General features: G+C 39.8%; 1 protein-coding gene across 1 annotated transcript; it reads left to right on the top strand.

Annotated features, from left to right (window-relative positions):
• The first annotated feature begins 293 nt into the window (after nucleotides 1–293).
• scinlb (scinderin like b) lies at nucleotides 294–13,839 on the top strand. Its single transcript, XM_046876734.1, has 17 exons — nucleotides 294–490; nucleotides 2,107–2,292; nucleotides 3,466–3,620; nucleotides 5,579–5,740; nucleotides 5,850–5,999; nucleotides 6,186–6,275; nucleotides 7,299–7,431; nucleotides 7,623–7,711; nucleotides 8,755–8,970; nucleotides 9,136–9,269; nucleotides 9,384–9,474; nucleotides 10,132–10,302; nucleotides 10,436–10,610; nucleotides 11,641–11,756; nucleotides 11,853–11,930; nucleotides 12,744–12,804; nucleotides 12,933–13,839. Exons 2-17 carry the CDS (start codon nucleotides 2,112–2,114, stop codon nucleotides 13,091–13,093), a joined length of 2,163 nt encoding a protein of 720 aa, XP_046732690.1. The 5' UTR covers nucleotides 294–490; nucleotides 2,107–2,111; the 3' UTR covers nucleotides 13,094–13,839.
• Nucleotides 13,840–14,957: the final 1,118 nt, after the last annotated feature.

Raw genomic sequence — 14,957 nt, 5'->3', positions numbered from 1 at the left:
TAAATAAATTTGAAACTATTAAAAAACACAGAATGCAGCTGGTTTTCTGCCTCTCTGTGGAGTGAAGGATCTGTTATCATGGTGCATGGAGCAGCATTAATTACTGCGTTACTACACAAATATTTGCTTTAGACGTGCCTTTGTGCTCGCGCGCACACTGCAGCTGGAATAAAGCTCCAGATCTGCTGAAGGCGTAATAACCCAGGAGGAGATGAGCTTCACTTCTGTATACATTCTAGTTAAATAGTTTCTATGTTGGAGTTGTTTTGAACATACAGTATATTTGTTGGTTTTGTGTAGTACAACTGGTTTGCTCATCATCACACTCCTTCCAGCCTCATACAGTACACGCCTCCATGAGGGGGGTTTGTTAGTTCTTACCGAGTGTGCAGAAGTTTGTGTGCCAGTTTGGACAGGAAACTCCACCGAGCACGAGCACGGCCCAAACTGATCTCCTCTGCTTCTCATTTTCTTCTCCAAACTGATCAAGGTAAAAATTTGTGTGGTTGTAAAATGTTTTATTTGGAGGTTTTAAAGCTTGCTTTAGGATCATCTAGATCTGAGCTTGCATTCATAAAGTGCATTGATGAACGGAGAATAATCTCGATCTAGAGGGATAGAAAGTTCTGCTGCATGGAGCTTGCAAACAATAACTCGTCTCCAGGCTGCACTTTGGAACATGCATGGGAAATTCTGCGTGTGTGTGTGTGTGTGTGTGTGTTAACACGTAATCACATTTACACTTTTTAAATCTGCTTTTTTTGGTGCATCTTCTGCTGCATTTGGCGTTGATGCAGGACAGAAAATGTATAACGGAAAGATGCAGATGTTCCCGGAGCCGCAAAAAAAAAAAAAAAAAAAAGTTTCTTAGAATAAAACCTACAAAACACTAACTTTTTTTTTGCATATGAAATGCTTGTCTGTGCGTGTGTGTGTGCGCGCGCGCGCGTGTGCATGTCTGTGTGTGTGTGTGCGTGCGTTGAATAACAACCGAGGAAAACGATAACCGTGTAATACAGCTTCGGCATTTTCCGTGCGTCTTCCGGAAACACCCGAACACCCTCCTTCCAAAGGGCGTCAGGAATAGAACCAGAAGTGTGCGATCTTTTTTTTATGAAGGGCCAAAAATGGGCCCTTGAGCAAGGCCCTTAACTTTAAATTGCTCTGCTATCTATGAATAGAGATGATTTAAGTAAATAAGAGCATCTGTCGAATGCACACATCTTCACTAACGAGCACCATTAATGAGAGACATAAAGCTGGTTCTTATTTATGAATTTTTTTAAACTCAATTATTTTTTTCTCTTCTTATAAATGGTACTGCCGAATCACCAACTCACCACGGGCCAGAACGAAGCGAGTCCGCGGGGCCCAAGCATTTTTTAAAACAGTCGTTTTTTTCTACGAGGTTATGTTTTGTTGTAGAGCAAAACAGAAGCTAAGAAGCAGAAATTCAGAAAGTCCAGCAGTATCTGATGACATCATGTGGCAATTGTTTATGTAACAGGAAGTTGCCATGCAATAGTTTACTTTTTGAAATAAATCTGCAATAGTTCTAAAGCAGGACATGGATGTGCAGAAGCATCGATTGGAAAATTATACATTATAATATTATAATTATATTCAGTACTTCCTGCAAATTAACCCGAAAACATCGGCGTAATTAACGTAATGATTTTACGATCACAATATGCGACGTCATCCAGTAGGGGGCGTGTTTCTGCTTCTTCTCAAGGTTTGTTCCTCCTTTGTGGACTCAGAGTTTTATTTCATTGTGTCTCCCATTAGTTAAAAAATCATCTAAAGCTTCATGACAAACTCTTATTAAAATCTTCACATTCACATTCTTTTTTTCGATCCTCGCTTATATTTTTATCCTAATTTTTTAGACTGGACACCAGTCAGCCAGTTCTTTCCCAGTTCTTCTGACGCTATAACGGCTTGAAATAGTCATAGTCTCTCTCAATAGTCTCTCTCATATTTTAACCTTCAGGTGTGGATCGTCTTTTGGTCCACACCCAATTTGACCCAAGTAAATAGGAGATTTCCAGGGAAGCACTGATGATCTGATGTTCTCACTTTTAAACTCGGTTCTCTCTATGGCAGGCATCATGGTGGCCCACAAGGAGTTCGCTACAGCCGGGAAGGCACCTGGTCTGCAGATCTGGCGTATAGAGAACTTGGACCTCAAGCCTATTCCTAAAAACCTGTATGGAAACTTCTTTACCGGCGATGCCTACATCCTGCTGTACACCACATCTGCACCATCCTACAACATCCACATGTGGATGGGTGAGTGCCTTCATGCCGTCTGCAGCTTCGCTCCAGATGTTTTAATCAGGAAAATCGTACCTTAGACTTACGAAAGATTTTTTATATTGACATGTTTTGGCTTTAGTGTCAGGAGGACATTTCTAAACCTTCTCATTGAGACTCTATTTCGGTAAATTGGAGTAGTTACAACAAGCTTACAAAACGCACCCTTATGAAACTTTAACTTGCACCACAAAGGAAGGACTTAAGGACATTGAGCTCCTTCCCACAAGAGTGTAGAACAATTTACTGTCCATGTCGTGGGAATCGTAAAGATCACAAATGAAGTTCTACCATGAGTCACTCTTCACAGAGTCCACGCAGCAGAAAGCAGAACTGTCCTGCTCTTGGGTCAATTACTTCTCGTTGCCTTGAAAGTTCTTTCCCATCACTGTGGTCCAGTTCAACCACTAGTTTCTTTGTTCTCCAACCTCTGTGCCTGTCTTTTCTCAGGGGTGTCCATGTGGTTTTTATAACTCCATGAACATTCCAGGCCAGAAAGTTTTCCTCTCCCAGAGGAACACACTGGCACGTTTCCCTGCGTCTCCACAGCTCCGACCGGCTGAAGGTTCTTAAAGGAACAGTTCAGAGACTAGAAGAACATCTGCAAGTTTCTGCTGTTCTTCTAAGAGCCACGATCGTACTGTGTGATGAGATAAGATGTTCGTACTGGTGTGTATCTGTGGAAGCCAACTAGAGCATTTCTTTATGTTGCTGTTGTGGTGTATTTGTATTTACTTTACTTCTGTAAAAGCTCTTTCCATCATCTGCTGTAGAAAGCCACGTCTGTGAGAAACGTGGAAATGAAACTTTGAAATAAAGCAGCAACAAAGTAATGTTAATGCAATGACGTCCACACAGTACAGATTTTTGATGAGGTCTGAACATCTCAGAGACTCTGTTGGATCTGGTATATTGTTAATTCTTCTGGCTACGAGCTTCAGAGTGAAAAAGGTTATTGTGGTTCATTTGAAAATTGTGTCAGATTGTATAAATTATTAGCGTTCATTATTAGGCAAAGAAACAATCACAGTATAACAAACTTTCTCTATTTTGATATTTTAGATTATATTTTATTGATGGAATCTTTGGAACTCCTTTTGCTGAACTGTGAGCAATAATGTGATATGTTGTGAAAATTTCCTCGTGTAGGGGACGAGTGCTCGCAGGACGAAAGCGGGGCGGCGGCCATCTTTTCTATGCAGCTGGACGACTTTCTTGGCGGCAGCCCAGTGCAGTACCGTGAGGTCCAGAATAACGAATCCGTCGTCTTCCAGGGATACTTCAAGTCCGGCATTAAGTATAAGGTGGGTGTCAGATGGTTTTCACAAACACAGCTTTTATTTTTTGTATTTTTTTCTATTTATTTATACTTGTCAATGTTCTAAAAACCTGCATTTAATTAATATCAATAACAGTACTAAGTCTTGAAAATGTGCTAAATGATATAAATATATTAATCAACATAAGTAATAAATTCTAAATAATAAATATAATATTGCATCTCACATGTGAAAACAAGCAGCACGTGGTGTCGGGGATTCACCACTAGAGGCCGCTCTTGTAATGACAGCGGACCGGAAACCGGAAAAACTATCGAGTTTTGCTGATAGTTTCAGAAATCAACTATTGGTGCTGATTAATTATTGATTAATTGATGAATCGGTCGACCTCTCACAGAGATTTTAGTGTCAATATTCCTACAAACCAGATATCTGTCAGTTGTGATCATTCTGACATGTTTCTCCGTAAAAAAGCGAGCCAAGATCCACCAATTTTCACTGAAAAAACCTGTTTGATCGACATATCAGGTGACCAACCACAGACTTGTCCCTGCAGACCGTCATAAACACATGAGATCTCGTTGATTTGCCTTTTAAAAAAACTCTCAAATACATTTTAGAAACGTTGAAAGTTTCTTTAAAACGGTTATTCTGAAGCTTGTGGTCAGAAAAGTGATCAATCGATCAGTTGATCATATAAACTCTTTTTGTGTTCTCTATTCTTTATAAACAGAACTTGTGCATTCATGTGCACAAAGACACACAGAGAGAAACCATGCGAAGAAACAATTATCCAGCATTCAGTACTTCAGTGATGCATTCTTTCCAACACAACCACCCAATTTTGTTACCGCAGCATGTTTATTGAGCTCGAGTGAATACAGCGGCTCTGTTTTCTATTTCCTGCAGTGCTCACTAAACCCCTCGAGTCTTCTTTTTTTAAACCTGTTTCCAGAGCATGCATAACAAAAAGCTCGGTTATTAACAACAAAAGAAGAAAAAAAAAAAAAAAAAGACGGCTTTCTCGCATAGATCGGGTAGGATGTGGAATAGTCTGCTGGAACGTTGTGTTCTTTGTGTGTAGCTGCACATGGAGTGTTGCGTTGTTGTTTTAGAGATAATACAGAGTGCAGAGTAATACAATTCTCGGGGGATGGGCAGGTAAGAAGGCCACGCCTTCTTTACTGAACAGGCAATTACAGAGGTCACACTTTCTTTACTGTGACTGACAGCTTTAAAGGCTATGCACATCTGTTTGCCAGAAAGGTAGCAGTACAAAGGAAACTCCCCCTTTTTTTAACAATGACAAGCATAGAGGCCACACCTTCTCCAAAAAGAGGCCATGCCTCCTCTACTTAAATAGACTGATGCAGAGGCCAAACCTTTCCTTCAGACGGACACCTTCTTTACTGTGATTGACTACTACAAAGGCCACGCCTATCTCTTTTTAATTAAGGTAGAGGCCACACCTTCTTTGCAATGAAGGGGTAGTGAAGGCCAAACCTCCTTTACTGAGACAAGTTGCAGAAGACACACCCATCTTTTCTGAGACAGACAAGTAGAGACGCCACACCTTCTTTACTGTAATTGACAGCTAGAAAGGCCACACCCATCCCTTTCTTTTTTTACTCTTCTATGTTAAAGAATGACAAGCACAGAGGCCACACCTCCTTTACTGGAACAGACTGGTGCAGAAGCCACACCTTCTTTACTGTGATTGACAGCTACAAAGGCCACGCCCATCTGTTTGTCAGAAAGATAGAACAGGTCCCTCAAATAAGGCCACACCTCTTTTCAGAGAAGTAGAGAGGCCACACCTATGTTAGGCTGACAAGCACAAAGACCATGCCTCCTTCTCTAAAAAGAGGCCACGCCTTCTTCCTGAAACAGGTAGTGAAGCCAGAGCCCCAGCTGTATATTGTGAATAATTATTTTCATCTTTTGCAACCTCTTTCTTCCTCTCTATCTCTGTCTCCTCACAGAAAGGTGGTGTTGCGTCTGGTTTCCATCACGTGGTGACGAACGAAACAAACGCGAAACGCCTGCTGCATGTGAAGGGCCGGAGAGTGATCAGAGCCACTGAAGTGAACTTTACCTGGAACAGCTTCAATAAAGGCGACTGCTTTATCGTGGACCTGGGAAAGGTAGCATCCTCGACTCCACTCCTCTTTCAGGAGGAAAGAAACACCATCGTGTAAGAGGAGTAAAAAAACTTCCTATTTAATAAGATTCTACCTCTGATATCCTGTGCAGAACATCTACCAGTGGATGGGCAGTGAGTGCAACCGCTTTGAGAGGGTGAAGGCATCTCAGGTGGCCATCGACATCCGCGATAACGAGCGCAATGGCAGAGCCAAGCTGTGCATGGTGGAGGAAGATGCCGAACCGCAGGAGCTGCTTGATGTGAGAAGCTGTTTCACACACCTACACACACCTACACGTGTTCTTACACATTCAACAAAAAGAATAGTTATAGTTGTAGTAGTGGCTGTCACTTGGTAAGTGTGTGTGTGTGTGTGTGTGTGTGTGTGTGTGTGTGTGTGTGTGTGTGTGTGTGTGTGTGCTTGTTATGTTTTAAATCTTCTCTAGGCTCTCGGCCCCAAAACAAGCATTGCTCCTGCCACTCCTGATGATGACAAGGTTGAGGTAGCCAACAAGAAGAAGGGAGCATTGTACCTGGTAAAGCAGGATCTCCACACACTTCACTATGATACACTTCAACCTGATTTTTTCATTGTGAGCAGTAAATAATCCTACTCGAATGATCCCATTCAAAAAACCCTCCCGCAATAATCCCACTCTAGTATTCCCACTGTAGCAATCACACTTGAATTATTTCACTCTAATAATCGTATTTAAATAATCCCACTTTACGATTCTTACTATAATAATCCCACTCCAAAAATCCCACTCTAATAATCCCACTCGCATAATCTCACTCTAGTATGCCCACTGTAATAAGACCACTTCAATAATCCCACTCCAATACTACCACTTCATTAATCCCACTCCAATACTACCACTTCAATAATCCCACTTTCCACTTCATTAATCCCACTCCAATACTACCACTTCAATAATCCCACTTCATTAATCCCACTCCAATACTACCACTTCAATAATCCCACTTCATTAATCCCACTCCAATACTACCACTTCAATAATCCCACTTTCCACTTCATTAATCCCACTCCAATAAGACCACTTCAATAATCCCACTCCAATACTACCACTTCAATAATCCCACTCCAATACTACCACTTTGAAAATCCTACTATAGTATTCTAATTTAAATAATAACATTCAAGTAATTTCAATCCAACAATCCAAATTCAATAAATTCACTTTAATAATCCCACTCTAGTATTCCCACTTCAGTTATCCCACTCTAATAACCCCATTTGAATAATTCCATAGTCAGAGTCTAGTAATCTCATTTCAATAATCTCACATAAATAAACTCACATGAATAATCTCACTCAAATAACACCACTGTTCAAGTTCCACTCCACCTACTACTTTAATAATCTAACTCATATAGACTTGCCTAATCTAATAATCCCCTTTAGTAAAATCACTATAACAACCGTATCTTTATTTTAAATCATCGCAATAATCTCATCACACGCTATTAATCTCATTATAATCATACTGTTCTAATGTTATAATCCCACCTTTAATCCCATTGTGGCCTCACTGCAGATCTCTGACGCCACCGGCTCCATGAAGACGACCATCGTGTCTGGATCCAGTCCGTTCAAACAGGAGATGATGTCGAAAGATGACTGCTACATCCTGGACAACGGCATGGATGGAAATGTGTTTGTGTGGAAAGGTGGGACACTGGACAGACGTCTATCACGTGTTTGTCACGAGGTTTCGATTCCTTGTGAAAGCAATACAGACTCTAATCGTCTTATTGATACGCATTCCTTCTATACTACCGCAATTCAATTACTATTTAAATTATTAAAGAACGGCGTAGTTTTTATTCATTTACCGTTACATTTGTTCCAAATCTTCCAGGGCCGAACGCTAATAAGGAAGAGCGCAAGGTGGCCATGAAAGTGGCTCAGGATTTTATTAAAGAAAAGAACTACTCAAATAAAACACAGGTACACTGCCTCCATGTGCACAAACATTCTATAATACAGAACATTCATATATATATATATACCGATAGCTGGGTTAAATCGTACTTGTCGGTAACAGATTATTCAACATTTTTGAATGGATACTACATAAAAAAACCAAACATATCATGTAAAATATTACTGAACTTTATTACCAAAAAAAAGTACTGAATCATAAAAATGTGCTAAATTAATTAAATATGATTTTTTAAATACATTTATATAAATAATAAACAATATATATATAATATAGTGCTCTTTGTGCAGCGTGCAGTCTCGCATGTAAAAACAAACAGCACGTAGGACCAGTGATTCGCCTCTAGGGGCCGCTCTTGTAACGACAGTGGACTGAGTGCAGGAAAAACTACACAGTTTTTTTTCAAAATTGTTACCACAAATCTAGAAGCACTCAATTGTACAGGACGTCTTTAGATGTGCTTTAATAAAAATTTTGCAGTCACTTAAACTTGTAAAACCCAAACCTGCTCCAGCATGGAAATGCGCCTGTGCACAAAGTGAGCTGAAGATCTGGTTTACATGCTTTGGAGAGGAAGATTTTGAGTGGCCTGCTATAGAGCTCTAAACTCCTTTGTTGGAACACTGACTGCACCACAGGTCTCCTCATTTACATCAGTTAATGAATTTCTGCGGATAAACCAGCAATCAACTACTGGTGCCAATTAATCTGCAAAACTAATAATGAAAAAAAATAAAAACAAATAAAGACATTTATTTATTAATATTTCTTATATATTACACAATACATTTTTTTTGTTTAAATATTCTTTTATTATTTGTTTCTATTTGATTTTATTCTTATTTTAGAAAAACTCAATATACTCAAAAGAAGAGAGTAGAGCAACAATATTATTATAACCTCAATCACTATTTCATAAAAAGAAATTAAATCAATCACTATATATTAATATTAAGTTTTAAATAATAATAATAATCAATTATTATTATCATTATTATTATTTTATATTATTATAATGTAATATATATTATTATTATCGTACCTGCAGATCCAGGTACTGCCTGCAGGGGGCGAGACGACTCTCTTCAAGCAGTTCTTCTCTAACTGGAGGGATAAGGACCAGTCCACCGGCCCAACCACAGGCTACGCCATCGGAAAGATCGCACAGGTGAAGCAGGTCCCCTTCGACGCCTCCACCCTGCACACCAACCAGGCCATGGCGGCGCAGCACAACATGGTGGACGACGGCTCTGGAAAGGTTCAGGTGCGAGATCTAGGATTTGACCTAAAACAGAAAAATAAATTATTTTAGGGATGCAAAAAAAAGAAAAATAGAATTGATCTGTGGATGAAAGGCAGAAGATTTGACCAGATGTTTAATATGTGTGTGTGTGTGTGTGTGTGTGTGTGTGTGTGTGTGTGTGTTTAGATCTGGCGTGTGGAGGGCGGAGCTCGCGTCCCTGTGGATCCTGCTTCGTACGGTCAGTTCTTCGGAGGCGACTGTTACATCATCCTGTACAGCTATAAAAAGGGCAGCCGAGAGCAGCACCTCATCTACACCTGGTAAGTCTGGCACACTGACCACGCCCACACACAACCTCTGACCAATCAGAAGGGAGGATTTAGAGTGGTGTTTGATGCGACAGTGTTGTTAAAGTGTGTGACTGTATTTCTCAGGCAGGGATTAAAGAGCACTCAGGACGAGTTGGCCGCCTCCGCATTCCTCACCGTGCAGCTGGACGACTCCATGGGCGGAGCTCCTGTCCAGGTGAGTGCCATTTACACTCGAAACCTCAGGGGGGACACCTGAAGGTCACACTAAACCCTTGTGCACAGTGAGGTGCAAAAATCGCACTGAACACCAGGGGGCAGTGCCAGGACACAGACCTGATGGATGGAGGAAAGGAAGAAAGGATGATTGGTAGAAGACAGGTCAAAAATAAAAAAAAAAGGAAATGAAAGGACATATTTCACATGAAAGAAGAAAAGAATAGATGGGTAAAAAAATAAAGAAAAAGAAAGAAAAGGGAGGAAGAAAGGATGGATGGATAGATGGATTTAGGATAGAATAATAAAAGAAAAGTAGATGGCTACAAAAGGACAAAAATGTAAGAAAGAAAAAGATAGATAGATAGATAGATAGATAGATAGATAGATAGATAGATAGATAGATAGATAGATAGATAGATAGATAGATAGATAGAGTAAAAGAGTGATGGAGTGATGGAGTGATGAAATGAAAGAATTCATGGGCAGGTGTAGAACAAAAGAAAGACAAAAAGGGTGGTGAGATGAAAGAAAAAAAAAAATGGAAAGAATAAGGTGATTAAAGAATTGATGAAAATTATCAGAGCAAATTTCCTGCATCACAGGTGTGTGTGTGTGTGTGTGTGTGTGTGTGTGTGTGTGCGTGTGTGTATATCAGGTGCGTGTAACTCAGGGTCAGGAGCCTCCTCACCTCATGAGCTTGTTTAAAGGAAAGCCCATGATCATCCACACTGGAGGAACGTCACGTCAAGGAGGACAGACAAAGGCAGGAACCACACGTTTCTTCCACGTCCGCACCAGCACCACCAACGCCACTCGAGCTGTGGAGGTGAGGGGGCGGAGCCTCTCTGGTTCACATTTTCAACCAGTCCAGGTTTCTGCATTTACACCATTAATAAAACAGAACATGTGATGATTATTATTCTCTTTCTCTCTCTCTTCCTCTCTTTCTCCGTCTTTAGGTGAAACCTTGTTCCTCCAGTCTCAACTCCAATGACGTCTTTGTGCTGAAGACTCCTAACTCATTGTTCGTATGGCGCGGCGTCGGTGCGAGCGAGGATGAAGTCAAAGGGGCCAAATACGTGGTCAGCTTCCTGGGAGGGAAACCCACCGACGTATCCGAGGGCAAAGAACCAGGTCAGGATTAAAGCTCTGCATTTTATAGAAGAAAATCCACAATAATGAAAAATATGTTGTTTTCTTTTCATCTTTTCATCTTCATCCATTTGGTTCTGTCTATAATGGTGTTAGGAAGAGATTGAGCTCATCTTCTTCTAGCTAATCACAGTCCAGTATTCACACCTGAACATCTTTTAGCCAATCACAATACAGCATTTACACCTGAACTTCTTTTAGCCAATCACAATACAGCATTTACACCTGAAATTCTTTTAGCCAATCACAATACAGCATTCACACCTGAACTTCTTTCAGTAAAACACAATACAGCATTCACACCTGAACTTCTTTCAGCCAATCACATCATTCACACCTGAACTTCCAGCCAATGAAAATCCACTATTCACACTAAACTTCTTTCAGCCAATCACAACACAGCATTCACACCTGAACTTTTGAAAATGAAAAAAAAAAACATAACACTTCATGTAAAACAGTAGTGAATCATAAAAATGTATGAAATAAATAAATAAATAAATAAATAAACAAATTATAAAATAGAAATAATAAATGTAATATAGCGCTCTCCATGCAGTATGTAGTCTTTAGTGTAAAAACAAGCAGCACGTAGTGTCAATGATTCGCCCCTAGAGGCCGCTCTTGCAATGGTTACATTCCAAAACTTTTGGATTTTTAAAAATTCCATAAAAACAATTCCCTGTAAGTGTTTTGGTGTCTGGTGCTTTCCGCAAGACACCGGGAAAATCAGCCAAACTAATTAGTTATGTGGCAAATGCAATTCCGCGATAAATTTCGGGGATTACTTTATTTTTGCCGATAGGCGATAGTTCCAGTGTTTAACTATCGGTGGCGATTAATAATTAATAATCTGCAAAACTGATGATTTGGTCGACCTCTAATTTACAAAGATTTGATACAAAGATTTAATTTGAATACACATTTCATACTTCATGCCCATCCTAATACACACATACACACTAAGTACACACGTTAATTTGTGGTTTTGATCTCTGACATCTCCTTGTAGACGCATTCTGGGCCGCTCTGGGAGGAAAGAAGGAATACCAGACTTCCAAAACTCTGAAGAATGTGATTAAACCCCCTCGTCTGTTTGGCTGCTCCAACAAGACCGGCCGGCTCGCGGTAAAAACTTCAACTTCAACTAAACATGAACAAGACATTTATAAATTGTGCTTCAATGAATTCTGTACCAGTTTTACTAACTTCCTGTTCTCCCAGGTGGAGGAGGTTCCTGGGGACTTCAATCAGGCAGATTTGGCCACCGATGATGTCATGTTGCTGGACACTTGGGATCAGGTGAGGTGGCAAAAAAGACACGTGGAAACAACGTAATGACCTTTTTCACTACAGAGTAAACTGATAAAAGACCAAAAAGGATCATACAGTAGTTTAAAACGAGAGTTTACAGGATAAAGCGTTACAGAGTTTAGTTTCAGTACAGAAAATTAGATTCGATTTTTTTTTAACATTGTGCAGTGTACAAGTACAGGGCCAATGAAATGCAGTCAGCATCTAATCAATAGTGCAAACAGCAGTGTATATACAGTTTTTCTCAGATGCTTTGAAGCGTTTCTCAGATCACAAATGAAATTCTCCAAACCTCCTTCAACCTTCAATCGGTTGGCGAGTAAACGCCAACCAATAACCAACTCGTTCTCTAAAACAGGTCAAAGGTGAAACTCGTGAACCTTCGGGCGGTGGTGGTGGTGGGGGGGTCCTGTCCGGTCTCTTGCATTCGATATCGAACATACAGCAATGTGTACATTTATGCAGCCGAAATCTATGGATGCCTGAGCACGAATGAAGATTTCGACCATCTTGTTTGTGAACAACGCTGAAAGGACTTGTTATTATGTTGGCGATGAGATGCTCATTTACACGGACACTTACAGAACTTTTGAGAGATGAACGAAGGATTTTGAGAAAAGTCCAAAAATCCATTCTGCTGTTAACTGATTTGCGAATGATTCAAAAAAATGCTCCAAAGCAACTGAGATCAACTGTGAATAAATAAATATAATATATAAGTGTGAGTGTGAAAGTGTGAGGTGCAGAGACCAGCTCAGTGTTGTCTGTTGTCTAATAATACTGTGATGCTCCTATGTGTAGGTCTTCCTGTGGGTGGGCAAAGATGCGAACGAAGTGGAAAAGACTGGAGCCCCGAAAATCGGTAAAATTTAAATTTGCGACGAAATGCTGTAACGCTGAAAAACTAAATACACAAAATAATAAACATGTATTATTATTATTATTATTATTATTATTATTATTATTATTTTATTTTTATTTTCTCCACAGCTCAAGAGTACGTGGACACGGACCCGTCCGGCCGGCGTGGTATCCCCATCACCACCATTAAACAAGGTGCAGAGCCTCCGACCTTCACAGGCTGGTTCCAAGGCTGGGATGAGAAGATGTGGGACACCGACCCCCTGGATAGAATCCGTGCAAAGTTTTAAATCTTCATCATCATCATCACCCTGTAACTGCGATTTGCACTTAGCAGGCCTGATGCACAACCAACCAGTTTTACATCTTCTCCTTTTTTTTAATGCGCTTTACTGTTACTGTATCACACGAGGGAAGCGATGAGAAGCTCTGCTGATGTTTTTACCTGAAATACCATATCATTTAAACTTCACCTTTAGTTCAAAATAGCAATGAAATTAAGACTCGTGATGTGATTTTGACATCCAGGACGTTTACATTCCAGTCGAAGCTGCTTGTAAGCCTTAAAAACAGTCCTCTGCTGATTATCATTCCAGCTTTTAGTTTTCTGATCTCAGTTCTGGACTATTCAGTGTGTGAGTTTAGATGTTGGTGTGTTTTATTTTGTAAGCTAATGTTGGCACCAGCGGCAGTACATTTTTAATAATAATCAGGAAATTAGTCTGGCATCATGCCCCCGAGTGCCAAAATATAAAAACAAACCTCTTGAACAAACAAGGCTTGTGATTGGTCGGATTGTGAAGTTCAGTAAGTCATGTCAGAAATAGTAAAAAAAAAATGACAATGAATCAGAAATGTTTCCAATATGTTTTGCCAACGCAGTTTCTCTCTCTTCCGCTCTCGTTTTTATCACTTCCTGTTTGACTGGGATGGATGGACCTGCGCTCTCTCATATAAAATAATATTTTAAACAAATATAAATGGTTTTCATGGTTTCATATTTCTGGCTTGAATAAAAAAATGCTCCTGTTTTAAACACTTTTTCTGGTCCAGTTATTTAACTACACAGTTTGGCCAAAAGTATTGGGACACTACTTTTTCACCCATGTGTGGTTCTTGTTCTATCTGTTAGCACAATGTTAAAGGAAAACAATTTTACAGGACGTCTTTAGATGTGATGACATGAAATTGTTCTTTCATTTGAACTGGAGACCCTGTTCCAGCATGAGAATAATGATCAATTCACAGACGTCTCATAGTTTTATCCTTTATCCTGCAACTGCCTGAGCACAGACTCAGAACAGGAGGAAGTCTCGTATTCTGGCCTTCTTTCAGATTTCTCTCTCTCTCTCTCTCTCTCTCTCTCTCTCTCTCTCTCTCTCTCACTTATTCGTTTCTTTGCCAGCTTTAAGCACTGTGTGAAAAATTCATACTGCAGCATAAATTTAGCCACACGAACCCTGTGACTGACGGGCTGAGCCTCGCTTCAAATAAACACTGAAGCTCCTTATTCAGGGCAAACAAAAGTTTAGGCACCCTTATATATGTCACACCTACTGTCATGGCTTATAGTCACTAAAATCTGTGTTTATGCATAAGATAAGTAGACTTTTTGTAATGTACAAATGTGCAAAATAATGGGATTATATATTTCTTAAATCTTAAAACAATAAAATAATAATAAAATATATAAAATGACACACACACACACACACACACACACACACACACACAGTGCTTTTCTGTCTTCAAAATTTATTTTGCAACAGTGAAAAAGGTATTTGTATAAAAATATGTAAGAGCGATTTGTTCAAATAGGAGAGTAATAGAGTGTTCCATCGCTTGGAAATCACCAGATCTAAATCCAGTTGAGTTGAACCAGAGGGAGAAAGAAAAGCAGCCAACAAGCACTCAACACCTCCGGGAACTTCTCAAGATTGTTGGTACAGTATTCCAGGTTGCTACCTCGTGATGCGAAATGAGGGAATGCCAAAATTGTGCAAAACAGTAATCTAATCTATCTATCTATCTATCTATCTATCTATCTATCTATCTATCTATCTATCTATCTATCTATCTATCTATCTATCTATCTATCTATCTATCTATCAAAATCTGGGCAAAGCGAAGTGACATGACATCATGAGGATAATT

Source organism: Silurus meridionalis, chromosome 20 (genome assembly GCF_014805685.1).
Source record: "Silurus meridionalis isolate SWU-2019-XX chromosome 20, ASM1480568v1, whole genome shotgun sequence".
In the NCBI taxonomy this organism is placed as follows: domain Eukaryota; kingdom Metazoa; phylum Chordata; class Actinopteri; order Siluriformes; family Siluridae; genus Silurus; species Silurus meridionalis.
The sequence above is the reverse complement of the archived record's forward strand: the minus strand, read 5'-3'. Positions and strand labels throughout refer to the sequence as shown.